The sequence below is a fragment of the Salmo salar genome, chromosome ssa20 (genome assembly GCF_905237065.1).
Source record: "Salmo salar chromosome ssa20, Ssal_v3.1, whole genome shotgun sequence".
Classification (NCBI taxonomy): domain Eukaryota; kingdom Metazoa; phylum Chordata; class Actinopteri; order Salmoniformes; family Salmonidae; genus Salmo; species Salmo salar.
The window spans coordinates 24,865,143-24,881,441 of NC_059461.1; the positions used below are offsets into that span (position 1 = coordinate 24,865,143).

The 16,299-nt window shown below is 39.1% G+C and overlaps 1 protein-coding gene across 1 annotated transcript; it reads left to right on the plus strand.

Moving 5' to 3' along the window:
* The first annotated feature begins 6,045 nt into the window (after window positions 1-6,045).
* egr3 (early growth response 3) lies at window positions 6,046-15,860 on the plus strand. The gene is made up of 2 exons (XM_014160143.2): window positions 6,046-6,542; window positions 9,799-15,860. The coding sequence occupies exons 1-2, from the start codon at window positions 6,389-6,391 to the stop codon at window positions 10,905-10,907; spliced, it is 1,263 nt and encodes a 420-aa protein (XP_014015618.1). The 5' UTR covers window positions 6,046-6,388; the 3' UTR covers window positions 10,908-15,860.
* The last annotated feature ends 439 nt before the right edge of the window (window positions 15,861-16,299 follow it).

The window sequence follows — 16,299 nt, forward strand, 5'->3', positions numbered from 1 at the left end:
AGCCTATGAATGAAAGTTTACAATGTAGGTGCACACAGGTCGAGAGACAAATTTGTAATCAAGGTGACCGCCTTGCACACTCTTGCCTGCATCTAGCTGATATAGGGTGTAATCATTAGTCCAACAGTTGCAAACGAGAGTTTCTATTGGACAAATTCATGTACTGTACGTTTATCCCCGTTTTGTTCCGTTTGCTTCTGTTTAAGAAACGTTTTTCAACAGAATTGGCGGAATGAATACACCCCTGATCACGCGTAAACAGAGTTCTCTTTCACAGCGGCAACGTTGTATTCCTTGTCTTCCTTTCGCTTGTGGACTTCAATGCACAACACATCAGCTGTATGTGACCAAGCGGAAAACCATTCCAAGCCAAACCATATCATAACCGCTACACACAGCCTACATCGTTGTCACCATATTAGATAAAGTAACATCATAGTCAGCATAGCTAATTGAACTAACACGTTAGGAAACCCGCTACAATCATGCAGTAACGTTAGTGTACAGTCAGTAAGCAGTTACCCCGGCGAGCCCCGGTGGCAATAAATTACTAATACCAAAAGCTTCCCTTGACTTGGAAGAGTTCCAGTGCTGTGTTGGAAAGTCATAGCCAGCTAGCTAACATAACATCCTTCTGTTTGAGCAGGGTGTTTCAGTAGGCTAAACTAGCTAGCTGCATTTGCTAGCTAAGTAAGTGAAACTGAAAGTGAAAAAAAATGACAATCTCCTTGTCTATTTCTTTCTTGCATCTCATTCATTTTGGAAGAAAATAATTTGTTCAACTATTGTCTTTCTCTCTCTTTGAGTCAACTACTCACCACATGTTATACACTGCAGTGCTAGCTAGCTGTAGCTTATGCTTTCAGTACTAGATAAATTCTCTGATCCTTTGATTGGGTGGACAACATGTCAATTCATACTGCAAGAGCTCTGATAGGCTGGAGGATGTCCTCTGGAAGTTGTCATAATTACTGTGTAGGTCTATGGAAGGGGGTGAGAATCATGAGCCTAGTAGGTTTTGCATTGAAGTCAATGTACCCAGAAGAGGATGGAAGCTAGCTGTCCTCTGGCTACACCATGGTGCTACCCTACAGAGTGCTGTTGAGGCCACTATAGACCTTATTTGCAAAATAGTGTGTTTATATCAGTTACGTTGGTAACTGATTAAAACATGCTTGGCATTGTTGGTGACGTGATTATATTTAGTATAATTTGATCTATAAAATATAACTTTTTAAATGTTTTACTATTTACATTTTTATGAAATTCACTGAGTAGGATGGTCCTCCCCTTCCTCCTCTGGGGAGCCTCCACTGGTCAAAAGCGTTCCACATGGATGCTTGCCCATGTTGTCTTAAATGCTTCCCACAGTTGTGTCAAGTTGGCTGGATGTCCTTTGGGTGGTGGACCATTCTTGATACACACGGGAAACTGTTGAGCGTGAAAAACGCAGCAGCGTCGCAGTTCTTGACACAAACCGATGCGCCTGGCACCTATTACCACTCCCCGTTCAAAGGCACTTAAATATTTTGTCTTGCCCATTCACCCTCTGAATGGCACACATACAGAATCCAAGTCTCAATTGTCTCAAGGCTTAAAAATCTTTCTTTAACCTGTCGCTCCCCTTCATCTACACTGATTGAAGTGGATTTAACAAGTGACATCAATAATGGATCATAGCTTTCATCTGGTGTTCTTAATGTACTCAGTGTATTAAGCAATACAATATAATTCACACAGCTCATAGGTTAAATATTCTACATACAGAGTTCTAACTTCTAATCATTATACATCTAGTCTAGTCCAGTGTAAGATGCAGTCTGATTACATGGAACAGCCATTTCTTCCACCATCAGCTTACAACTAAAAGCTGGATTCTGACACTCAGCTTCACTGTATGCCAACAAATATGTTTATTCAGCTCCAATTATCAGGAGGGTTAACATATTATGATTAAGAAAAAGTGACAGCTGTAGTTCAGCATCAGGATGTGCGATATATTGCATTTTCTGAAAAAAAGCTCTCACATCCCTTGATAATATGGGAAAATAATTTAATAACTGCTTAATATATTCAAACTTACATTAATTAAAAGGAATTTGCATAATCAATTCAATTGCCTAACCGTAGCAAGTGATCTAATATGCATAATGATTCGAATGAGTCCCCATTTCTCTCTTCTTTTGGTAAACTGTGAGACCTGCAAAAGATTTCTCACTTGGGATTCTACTCCAGCTCATTACTTTATTGCTAAGGAGGAGTGGTAAGAATGTGAGATGCTGTAGCATCTGTTTCACGTATGTCAAGAGTCAAGTCTTCTCAACTCTACACATTGACATCTCACCTTAGCAGGCTGGCCCAGTCCTCCAGCCCCATTGGACTATGAGAGGAGCAACAGAGGAGGCTTCTGTCTGTCTGTCTCTCCTCAGACAGATGGTTTGTGCTATTAACCTGGACATCTTCCAACTCATGTTAATTTAGAAGAGGGATTTACAGTGACACATACTTTAGCCTACATGCTGTCACTGGCCATCTCTGGGAGAAGTCAATAATATTATTATCCTGTAGTCAAAAAAACGCATTTAATATGTGACACTCACACATACTTTCTTGCTATGTGGGAAGAATATTATTTTTGACTCATCACAGAAACCCTGGGGCTGTAGGTGTGTGTATTTCAAGGCAAGGCATTTTAAACAGCTCTCAGACGGCTTGCTGTGGTTACTGGTCATAACTATAAGTGACGAAAGTTTACAATAGATGTCAAACCTCTATCCTCTGATATCATATAGGGTTTCTTGTGTCAAATCTAGCCATCCATCCTCACCATGGACTGTGAAATTAGATTAGGCCCAAAGTGGACATTGTTATACAACTTTTTAGGAACCATGTTTTGTTTTTACAGAGCTGTAGCCTTTTCCCTATGATTTATGATACCAATGTATGCAAATCGTATTATTTTAGCAATATGAGCTATCATACCCAGCAACACAATGTATGCATGTCAGTATTAGAACCCATATGGTAAAATAAAGATATGGTATTTGGCAACTTTCATTGTTGTTTCATAACTTGTATAAATCATCTTCTTCTTGTAAGGGATAAGTAAGCTATACTGTTAATTGGATACAACGAGGAACATACATTTGAATTGGCCCTCATGAAGATGGAAAAAAATGAACTAATTTGATTATATATCCATAGTGGCACTGTATTCAAATGAGCTAGATAACCATCTTGGACAAGCCGGTGCTTCCACGGAATCCCCATATGCAAACCAGACAGAGAGCTTTGATCCAGGTGATGTAACGAATCACTTCTACCATGCGTACTGCTTCCCTTACTGTGACACCTCATCTACCTGGACATCAGGCAGCTATCATATTCCAGCCGGCCCAGTTTCCTCTCTCCAACCCATACAAGGGTTCCCCAGAGGAAAGGCGTTTGAGGCGCAAGGAGTCAGGACCTCTTGGTGTTCTAGTTCAAAGAGAATATCCTCACTGGTTTTTATCCATAAAATAACCGTCAAGGGTTAGTCATTAACTAGAGGGAGGTGCAATGACACTGCTTTCCACCTGCGTTATTACTAGACACTCCCACCTGGACTACTAGACACATACATCTTTGTGGGCCTCTGCTAAAGGCCTATCAGCTATCAGCTGGGAGAGTGCCTTTGGTAAATACGGTATTCAATCATATATTCCCATTCACATCTGGATTATAAAACACCTTTTGCTCGATTCATCTCCTTTCACATGAATTTTCAGACTCAGACTTTTTTCTCTAAGTTGAAAGAAAAGGAAATCCAAACCCAGATAATAACCATAATATCCCTGATCTTACTGTATTTCCAGTACAGTGAGGACACTCTAAAAAATTATGCACACAGGGCTGGTTCCAGGCATAAGCGACATAAGGAAATCAGTCAGGGTCTCAACTTACTGTTGCGATTTAGAATAGTAGAATATAGAAGGTGCAATTTCGAAATTTGGTTGTGCATCAGCAGTTTTTTCGCTTATGTCAGTCATTGTCAGTCACTCAATTAACCCATGTCAGCAAAAATAATGATGTATATTGGCGAGTTATGACAGATATCTAAACGTAGTAGTAATCATGGTGGAATTAGCGACCGGACACACAGGGCATGTGCCCCTTAGAGGGATCAGACACAGGACTTCCTTGTGCGTTCTGTTAGTAAAAACCCCCCAAACACTGAGTATGATTCAGACTTTCTCCCACACATCATATTTTCCGTTTATTAGGGGAGTCTGTGAGCTAATACTAGACTGTTTAATCTCTCATTCTTAAATATTCACGGACAGAAATGTCATACTACATTTCATTTTTTCAAACAAATGTGATTATTTCTACCACTCATGATTGTTTGAAAGTTTAGAATTATTTGAATATGAGCCCCATATTGCCACATATGGCCAGTTATGTTTGTGTGACCATATTGTTATTATCATTAGTGAATAGTGAGTGATAGTATAGCAGTAATAGCTTGTAGTAGCTTAGTAATAACCTAGTAGTCAGTGTCTTATAGTGGTGAGTTCACAAGCCTGCTAAGCCCACACTGCCATATGGACACTTCCTAAGAATCCTGACAGTTCTTTACAGTAGGCCATACACAACACGTCGTCAAAGGAAGCACCTCACAAACAAGGGAGGGTCTATTAATTGGGTAAGAAACACAACATTTTGTCTCTCAGCTTCCTCAAATTGTTGAATTATGACCCATGACGTTGTGTCGTCTGTGGTTCAGATCTCTTTTCCATTTAACAGTGGCTTTACCGGAACTTTACTAACCAAATACAGACTTCGAGGGGCGGTGCCGGATCAATGCCTTATTTGGAGTTTCCACTTCAGTCAAAGCAAGCCTGTGGATTCACAGAGCGCTTGCAATATTTACAAGCGATTAACTCTGACAATTACTGTCTTTGTAAACCAATGTTGGTGCATGACAAGGGTTTTAGAGTGTAGAAGGACAATTAAACCCCATGCGTTATGTTGTGCAAGTTAGTTGTTTCATGATGCACTGTGTGGGGATGATTATTTATTTTTTGCACATAAAATGAGAACGAGTTCAAGCAGGACTACTCTAGGCTACAGCTGAACGTCAAGAAGCCAGTGTGGTGCAACATTATGACAAGAGACACACAAGTTGGGGACATTGAGCCCACTGTAATCAAAAGTCTGAATTGGAGTGCACATCCATAAAACTCTATTTGCCTCGTATGGATTTTGTAGGCTATAAAGCCATTATTTAAATATAATGTGTAATGATGCAATACATGTGTATAATACTGTACATATGTGTATAATACTGTACATGTACATACATTTACGATGTGAATATAGTATTCATGACTTAAATCACGCTAAAACATTTTCAAGAGAAGAATGGACATGCCCTCTTCAGAATTTTATGCACAGTTGTCTCCGGCGGGCATATTGTGTATGGATTCAACTGGCTATAGCATAGCTTACCTTTACAATGTTCACTAGCCTATATGTTGAAAGCTGAAAAGTGTCACCCATGCAAATGTGCAATAACCCGTTGTCTAGCCAAATGTGTATATTTTCATTTTTATATCACAACGAATAATTGTGATGATTTTGCAAAAGCAGCTTTACACATTAATGGTTATGGTGATTCTAATGGCATTTTGACCAGAAGGATTATGATTTGTGGTTCAGTTGTCAGTGTTCCAATATGACAAAGGATAAAAGTGTCATGTGTTCTCAAGGACAACACGAATAGCTCGTATCAAACAACATGATTCATTACAAAGCTATGCCAATTGGTTGAAAACTTTATAAAATGTGAGTTCGTCTACAGGTAGCACAGTACAGCAACACAGGCATAGCTCCACGGAACTCATCCGTCGCTTGAGACTGTCTTACTGCAACAGACTCTAATGTTTCCACTATGAGGTGCTTCCATTGGTGACGTGTTGTGTACGGTCTGGCTTTGTGTATCCATAAATGGTCATCTACGTCACATAAATGTTCCGTCCCCCTATTTAATACCAGCAAGCGCTGGAGTTCCCTATACGAGCAATACAGATCAGCGCTTCACTTGTGCAACCACCACGGTTTCATTGATTCACAGACTTTAAACTCCCAACAAGCAAAAAAACAGGAATCATTGTAGATTAGATTAATAACAATTGCCTGTGACAATTCAGTTCGACTGTATCTCAACGGAGAGATACCAACGCTGTCTCTGAAGGGAACTTGGATAGCCTACAACATCTAGGATTTTTCCCCCTCCACTCTCTAACCCTTATAGATCATCATCTACTGTGTTTTCTATTTGAAAACACTGCTCGTGATCTATTCGGACACCTGCACGTTGCCATTTATGTCAGACTAAATAACTGCTATGACAGGGAAACTAGCGGACAAGCTCCCTCTTACCATGAGCAGTTTAATAAACACGATTCCTGACAGTCTTTACCCAGAAGAGGACATTCCGACGTCTATGAACATTTTCACCAATACGGATTCTATAAACCACTACTCGCAAATGAATACAGGTAAGAATAGTTGACTTTGTGATGTGATTGGGTTCTGTTCTACCAAGGCTCTGTTTTAACTACAGCGCGTCTCAGCTGTGGAGAGCATGCAGGCACCGCAACAGTTGTCTTGGAGCTCGCGCGCCGCGAACATCTTCTAGGCACCTGTTTGCGCTTCGGGCTGTTACGCACTGACTCGATCTCATTTCAATCGAGTCTGATCTTGTTTTTGATATATTTCACAAAGGTTAAATACTACTGTTTTGATGACATGTAAAACAAGTGCTGTTAGTGTTAACCATATGAGAGGCAAGCATTTATACCAGAAATATGATGCGTAGTTTAGCGATGTCCAAGCCTATGAGTTAACCGTCACGATGTCACAACCTGCAATTTACATGTAAGGTCAAACAGTAATTAATAGTATCATGAACTTATCTGCTCTGGTGAAAACTTACACAAAATGATTGGCCTGCCTTTAAAGTGAAAGTAAGTATACTAACGAACGAATTGGCGTAAGATTCATAGATTTAAAAAAAAAGTCATACATCATACACCAAAACAAAAACATAAATTGACCTGGTATGAAAGGCCTAGATATTTTTTGTAAAATTAAACTGAAGCATGATAAAGCCATCGTTTTGTTGATTGATTGTCTATAAATAAATGTGCAACTGTAACCAAAACGACAGTTGCATACATTCATTATTTCTAGTCAATATTAAATTAATCAATTCATTAATCCTTTTTTGTATATTTGTCGACAATTTAGATATTGTTTTGGGATTGAGCTAAGGGGGCATGGCCATCCCCTATATAGTGGGCGTTCGACCGGCGCTGCATTTCAAGCTTTCCCATGCCTAGCCTCACGAGTATGCTAGGCTATAAGCCTTATAGCATTCTATACGACCACAATGATTAGGCTACATATACCAAAGTATTTCTTGGTTCTCACTGGAATACAAGTCTCCAGAGGACAGCAACTTTCATTTTCAGAGACGTGTGACATAAAATGATAATGTCTTCTGTTAAAATTGAATGCAAGTGTTTGTCAATTCTAAAGTGAAGTTTAGAAGAACATGTTGGCCTACTTTAATATGATAATTGAAACGAACCTTGATAGCAGCACATAAATGTTTTCCGATCAAATATGCTTCAGACACACCAACATATTTTATTCAAATTTAGAGCCAGCAGTACCATATAGCACATTTCAATTGGACCTCGGGAACTGTATATCAACACACGAGGAATTACAATTTTATGGTACCCTATTGAAAGTCTGTCACTCAAAAATGAATGCATTTGACAGTAAATAGGCCCAATTGTTGTTAGAGTTGTGGTTAGCTGCAAGCTAAAGATAAAGGCCTATACAGTCTTTAATAACTGAATTAAATATAATGCGTAGTCTAACTATTTCACTCCAGAATTATATAGCCATCTGTAGTCAGTATTGTTTATAAGTTCATCAATGTATACTTACTATTGTTAAAAAAGAATCGATATTGATTATCAAATATCTATGGATATTTGTTATTTGTCAAGATGTTAGACCTATTACTTTGCAAAGTAAATGTAGGCTAAATTGTAGATAACCTTTACAAATATATGACTGAAGACACAGCACCAACCACGTCTAATTCTAATATTGATATATGTTCTATCATTACCCGTCCCGGTGCCCTGGTACAGTAGCAAAATGACATTTGCTCTGATATAAGTAGGCCTATCACCTCTCGATACAGCATTGTTCTTATAACTAATCGGAAATAAATACGATTTTTGAAAAACGTCATGGAGATGTAAACCCTTTGACATGCCTCACACCTTAGGCTAGCCAAGTGTTTGCCAGGTAGCCATCAATGTATGATAATCTAACATGTTCATGTCATATCATATCCGACTGGATATTTTCATTCAAATCACACACATTGTGCTAGCTATTCCCTATGATGAGCAACCTATTGAAATACCTAGAACCAGGTGTTAGGTCCCTTGTGCAAGTGGTGTTCTCTCACAATATTTACCCCACAGTTATAACACCAGCTCAATTTAGAGCAACATCTGTGACACTGCTTACATTTTATTTTAACTCAAACAAATCAAAATATTGAGGAAGATTACAGCAAGATAGTGTCTGCCTTGTTCCCAATAGCCTACATGATGAAACACACTCCTAAGCATTGGCTATTTTTTTAGGCTTGTTTTCTTCAACTTCACCTCCACAACGATTCAAATATAACCTCATGTGTTGAATAGTTGTGTGAAATGTATGTAATTTTGGTTTTGTTTGCTTCATCATGCTTTGCCCTTAGCCAAATTCTGGTTAACAGACAGTAATTACTGGGACTGAATGTATAAGCACCACTGTGTATAATCTATTGTGACGTGAATGATTGGCTGATTTATCTCTGTTGATGTATGAATTCGGTTAAATTTTCTGCACAAAACTGTGCCAAAACTGCATTCATTTGGATGTTTTCATTGCAGGTGTCTGATATGATATTATATAATACCTAAGATAGACTACTACAGTACTAGTGAAAAACACACTGACAAAAGAGCAAGAAAGTTAGTGTGGACATAACATTTAGCTAGATGGCCAAATGTGCATTGCTATGACCAGATGTGCATAGCTGACCCAATGATCTGAGTAGGATGTATACTTTACAGTTGAATTTCCTCATTTTGAGTAGATATCTCGTTCTGCTAAAACCCACGCAGCTACATTGAACATGCATGTATCTGTGAAAATGCTAGCAGTGGTGTCTGGCTTGCACCCTATTGTGTGGAAATCAGATCTTGCCATTCAGTGTGGCTGTCCTCCTGTGAGACATATAATGACTGGATCAAAGGGGGTGTTTAGGTCTTGATTTATGAGAGCTTGTGGGATCTGAGAGAGAGAACACTGTCTCAGATGCACAAGTCAGTGGATAAACTTGCAGGTCTGACAGCACCGCTCACTTTTTCCTATGAACTGTATTGGGCTGCTTTGTTTTATGATTTTTTCTTGGCAGACTATATGCAGAGATATGCAGAGAAGCTGAATTTCGGACTTATCGAGGACTCTGACTGAAATCAAGCAAGTTCATATTTAGCGTAGTCTAGCTTAGTAGCTTCTAGACTTTATAAAAACTTTCCTGCACTAGTTATACTGCACACTTTCATGTAGGTTTTTTCTAACAGGTTCTGCTTTTAGTTGTATTTCATTTTCATGTTATAACAGCTGGGTGAACTATTCATTAAAATGTATTTCATTTGTTTCCCTGTCATCCAGATAATATCATGGATCTGGGGATGGGAAGTGATAAGGGAACCGCAGAGATCCAGTACGGCTCCAGCTTCCAGTCAAACCGCAGTGGGCAGACCGTCACCTATCTGGGGAAGTTTGCCTTCGACACTCCTCCGTCGGGTGGAATCGGGGGCTCCGGCTGGTGTTCAGACAACAATATCATTAGTTTAGTAAGTGCTGGCATCTTGGGCGTCTCCCCATCGCCTGGCAATATCACCACACAGACGTCGTCCTCTGGGGCCAGCATGGGCGGCCAGTCCTCAGACATGGAGCAAGTGTACGGTCCACCACTGCCCGCCTATTCCACCTGTAGCGAGCTGTACCAGGACCAGGTCTCCTTCCACCACAGCCCTGCCACCAGCACTGCCCTCGGCTACCCCGGCAATGACTATCACACCACCTCCAAGCCCTCCATGGACGGGAGCCTTTTCTCCATGATCCCAGATTACAACCTCTTCCATCATCAGGGTGAGGTTGGCGTGATGGAGCACAAGCCCTTCCAGTCCATGGACCCAATTCGAGTCAACCCTCCACCTATCACACCACTTGAGACCATTCGAGCATTCAAAGACAAGCAGCAGATTCATCCAGGTTTCATTGGCGGGCAGCAGCTTGCTCCTCAACACCACCAGCCACCACAGACGCTAACACTCAAACCCATCCGACCACGGAAGTACCCAAACCGACCCAGCAAAACCCCTGTGCATGAGCGGCCACATGCCTGCCCAGCAGAAAACTGTGACAGACGCTTCTCCCGTTCAGATGAACTGACACGCCACCTCCGCATCCACACGGGTCACAAACCCTTCCAGTGCCGCATATGCATGCGCTCCTTCAGCCGAAGTGACCACCTGACCACCCACATCCGCACGCACACGGGCGAGAAGCCCTTCTCCTGTGAGTTCTGTGGACGCAAGTTTGCCCGGAGTGACGAGCGCAAGAGACATGCCAAAGTTCACCTCAAGCAGAAGGACAAGAAGCCGGCTGACAAGGGGAGTGGGGCAGCTGGCAGCCACAGCTCACCCCCCAGTTCCTGTGGTGGCAGTGGAGGGCCCAGCGGTGGCAACATCATGACTGTCACTACCTGTGCTTAGGATGGATCATCACCATGCTCTAACATAAGACTGAGGAAAGGTCCTATCCACAATGAGACAAATAGATGACTCTTTCTCTCACTTTTTCTCTTACATTCTCCTCATTTTTAATTGCAGGTAATATTTCCCTCCTCTATTTGGAGATGGGCTTGTTTTGTTGTAAGAGTAGGGTAAGGAGAGGACATAGACGGGAGGGCCAACAACTGTGTGAATGCCAGCAAGCAGATGGGCATCATGGCACCGGCTGTCCAAGAGGACATGGCATATCATTGAGAATTCAATTCAAGTTTTTGAAGTCATATCATTTCTTGTGTTTTCTGAGAAATTCACCAAGAATCTTGGCTGAGGAGGGATTCAAAATGTTTGTACAATTGGGTTGAGACTGAATTACAACTAGGCGTAGAATAAGGTGAGCTATGTTTGGGATGTATGCATTTATTTCATCTGGTTGTTAAAAGTGCAATTGGTTGTATTTGTGTACTGTTGTTGATACCTTATTTACTGCACTTTCGATTGCCTGTCTTTTTGTTGAAAAAGTATTTAATTATTTAGTTTCTTTTTATTGTTTCTCAACAGAATGTGCCAAACATATTGAGATAATAATGACTATGTTTGTTTTCTTAATTGTGCCTGTGATTAAGCAAATATTACAGACATAAACTATGTTTCCGACATTGATTTCAGGCAGATTGGTAGCCGCAAAATACTCGAAAATTGTTTTGATTTTAGTAGCATTTTTGCAATTATTTGGATCACAGTTACGGTTCAAAAGTATTTTGCTCTAAGCTCAAAACATGAGCATTAAAAAGCCCAGGGATCATTGGCTTTGTCCATCCAAACATGATCCAGTGGTCAATGGACCAGTATTTGGTGGTAAACTATTGTAGTCTGATGCACACTCAGTGAAATGGATTGCCACATTAATGGTAAATAATCATGAACCAATGACACATTTTCAACATGTTCACTACAAATTACACACATCCATGAAAGATAGCCTACTAAGATGTCCAAGATAAATAAATATATATATTTTAAGTAAGAGTGTTTTATGTAGCTTTCGTCTATCTTCCGAAGACTCCTCTTGGTCATATTTATAAGTGCATTTAAGACACATTTGACCAATCTTGAAATGAAATGTTGAGAGCGTAGAGAAAAAGACTGAAACATTGAAATGCCTGCCTCTGTAAGCTATTGCAAGCCGACAACAAATCTGGATAAAAGCAGAGATGAATTAGAGGGCCTTTTATCTGCGCTTTCACTGACAGAGACCTGCCAGCTACACGCATGTAATTAGAGATATTGTCAAATGAAAGGGACGCAAATGTTTTGCATATTGTTATGATGAGCAACACCTGTAAGAACTACCATAGAATCTACATGGTATTTCCATGTTTACACCTCCTACTGTTTTGAGAGATTCTGAATTTAGAAATTAGGGATTATTCATTTTTTCTACAGTGAAAGATGTATACAGGTATATTACTTAAACTTGTGTACTCAGATTGTGGAAACTTCAGTATTAAATTGTGCATTTGTGTGCAAGTGTATTTAGATGTACACTATATAAAAATGCATACATTTCTAACTGACTGAATGCTTGTGCAGAAGGTGTCTTAAAATGCTTACTCTAAAGTAATGATACTGCAGGATGTTCTGTGAAAACAAGTCATTGCAAAAGACTTTGGAGCATTGAGACAGTGCCAAATTGGGTGCCTTATCTTCCTTTTCAAAACGATCTGATATTATTTGTACCTACTGTAGGGTGGTAAGTGGAAAGTGGTTTGAGGAAACACTAATGTGTTCTTAATAAGCGAAATAAACAAAAAACATTTTTGAACAAAAATCGTGTGTATTTCAATTGCAAACAAACCTGTAATGTATTGGATTCCAAAGTTCAGTCAAATATATGAAAAAAGATAAACCTAGTACACAGTATGCAAAACAAATCATAATTTTTATTTGATCAGTAAGGCAATATACAATTTTACAAATGCCTAGTCTGGCATTGACTGAAGGCTATACAGTACCTGATTGGCTCTAGATTCAGAAAATGTTTCTTAGATCATACATTTCAAAAAATGTCTTAGATCATACTGATTAAAAAATGCACTCAAATGCGTCAAATCTATAAAACCATGAAACAAGTAGTTTCACTAATTATAACACTGTATAGGTATAGCTAATAATGGATAATACAAGTCATTGCAGGGATGTGAATGCAAACTGTTTGGGAATTGATCCACTACATTAGATTGTTGTCTTCACTGTGCTCAATGCTCTTGTCAGCTGTGGTCTTGATGTTTTTCTAGCATGTCTTTCCCCTGAAAGGACAGTTATTTGCCCCTCCTGTTCCATCAGGCCCTGTGTGAAATCATTTCTGCACCACAGTCGAATGTGTTCTCTGTGTGTTTGATATGGATTACTTATTGTCATAGCAGATGTGCCTGATAGTAAAAACTTTCAGAAATCTTGGTTGAAAATGTCAACAATGAGAATTTACAAATGCATTGCTCTCTGAGAACACAGAATTCTCCAATGTGCTTCCAAGGCCATATTCCCTCTTTCCTGTACAAACCGGTTTTCTTTGCTGGGCTTCCTGGCGAGTGTCCACTTATTTTCCAATTAATTTGGCCCCAGAGAGTCTTTCTCCAGTTCATCTACTGTAAATGGGTAAATTAGCAGACCCCTTGCATTGTCTGAAAGTGTTGGCGAGTTCACACATACAGTATCATCTCACTTATTATGTAAATCAATGGCTTTATTGAAGTGCATTTTAGGACACTTGTATTCCTGGTGACAATTATTATTATTTCCTGGACTTTGCTTGAGCTAGTTCGATGTATGGAAGGAATTTAAAAAGGATTAATAACTGTTCATGAATAAAGTGGAAAAATAAAGGATATAGAAGTGGAATGTAGATGATTACAGTCTATCTATAATGATACTCACTGGTCTCTATTGAATCAAAACTGTATCAATTGAAGTGTGATTTGCCATAAGCTAAGTGAAGTCTAAAAAACTGTATGGATTGGAACCCTTGAATTTCTTCATTCAGTTCTGGCCTTTAATGTCGAAAGTGTGTACACAAGCAAGTGAACCCATCTTAACTTTTCTGGGTGATTGAGGGGATATAATTCTCAACATCTGAGACAGGGTTGGCTCTCAGGTGGAAAGGGCAAACAACATCTATATCAGTGAACACCGAATGTCTCCAAGGATTTGGTGTAGACATAATTTGCTTGTTTGGGATATTGTTTATTAAGCGTCTTGTGCATTAGAATGATCTTCATTCTTTTAAGGGTACATGGTACGTAAACCCATAGAGAATGAGCAAAATACCTTCTGAATTATTCTGTACTTTTTAATTCAGCCAGCATGGTTCAGCAAGAAAAGCCTTTCAGTAAGAGTAGAATAACAAAGACAGTTTTCAGAGATCATATAGCAGCCCTGTGGATTTGATGCTCGTATCTGAAGGTTCAAATGTTGCGTTTCTGGTATTGGATGAGATTTGGTTTTAAAGAATACTGTGTTTATCTAGCTCTCGGTGAGAAGAGTGGAAGTTGTGCTCGGAAGAGAGGAGAATATGCCAACATATTTCCATCTGTCACCCAAAGACATGTAATTACAACATTGTAAACTGGATGTCATCTGTCACATTTCTGATTAATGCAAATTGCACAGTGTAAAAGCATGGTCTATATTACATATAACAATTGAACATTTTTATTTCACATTACTGTTAAATATCAAACCACTGTCAAAAGATCTGAAAGTAAAAACTGTCCTCATGAATCATGATTCAATGCTTTGTTTGTCCCACATGATCTGAACACAGTACTTTCAGTAGTCGACATTACCATGTCAATTAGAGCTGAACTATTTCTAGACTGATTTCCTTTTTGTTTTTGTCTTGCTCTGGTATGATTTGAGAGTATACGTTAAGTGTGTAAGAGATTAAAATAAGAGAGCTCCCTTCATATCTTCTCCTCATTATCCTGATGGTTCTGGGCTCAGTCTTGGACCCAAGCCAACCTTAACAGTCATGTTTGTGCCAAATTAGGTTGCATGGTTGGGTGATTAGGAACAATATGCAATGAGAACTCCACAGAAGCAACAAACGTAAATGTGACCTCAGTCAGCTTACGGCTCAAGACGGCCCTGTGCTGATGTCTGTGTTTACTTTTTTAATTTACTGCAAAGCTGCCTTTGTGCAAGAATATTAAAGACTGAAAGTAAACATTCCAAACAAAACCTCCATGGCCACTTTTGTACTAGGATAAATGACTGGCAGCCCTTCTCATCTTAATGACCCAAAAATGCTGCAACTGTTGAAATTGATGATAGATTGCTATCCTAAACGCTTATTTTGAGGATGGTTCCAAAAATTGTCAATGTGGTCCATATTAAGTAGAGTAAGTTAACCTTTGGCAGATGGCACTCAAATGTTTTGGGGAAAATTGTATTTGTTATCTCCTGTTTCCTTTTCATTATATCTTCATGTTTGCATGTGCACGAAAAGGTTCCAAACATGTTTAGAGCGACCCTAAGGTTCTAAAGGTGGTGCTCAATTATTTTTATTTTATTATGCATGGAAATAATTATTACAATAAAAACATTAAACGTTAGTAAAATGGGGCAAACTGCGGAAATACAAATATGGACATTTTGGAAAATCACACTAGGATTTGAGAACTGTTTTTTTTGTTGGCTTCTTTTCAAAGAAAACAAGAGGTCTTGTTGAAAAAGTTGTGGATGTTTTTACTTCATGTTTTTCTATTACCTTATAATAAGGTCTTAATATAAATTCTGAATATTGTAATGACATGTATTATCCTTTTGTGGTGGGAAGATGTACTCCCCTCATTGTTAACTTGGCACTTCAGTTTGTTGTAACGCAATTGTTTTTGTTATTTCTATGTAAAGTACTTGAATAAAGAAAATGAAACTGTGTGCATAGCATTTTCAGTATTATATATATATTTTAAAGATAACATTCTTATTTAAAACATTTCAGAATGTACACAGACTCAAATTATCTTTGATTTGGTGGAGGAATCGGCCTGAAACATTATGTTATATGCCTATCAACAGATGTAGACTACTATGGAATTACCATTTTGTTAGGCACACAGGTTTTAAAGAACTTTGATAAAATGGGATCTGCCTACACCCACTGGCATGGCATCATACTTCCATCCATATAGATATATTATCTCCATGCTTCCACATCTGGGCTGAAATCAACAGAGACCAGGATGAAATCCTCAAGGTCCTGGATCTCTTTTATTTCTGTCATAGCCATTTATCAATATATCTCTGTATGAAAATTATTTTTGCACTATGGCCAATACGGAAAGCAAACAACACTTTTTTGACTGGATAATTTAAA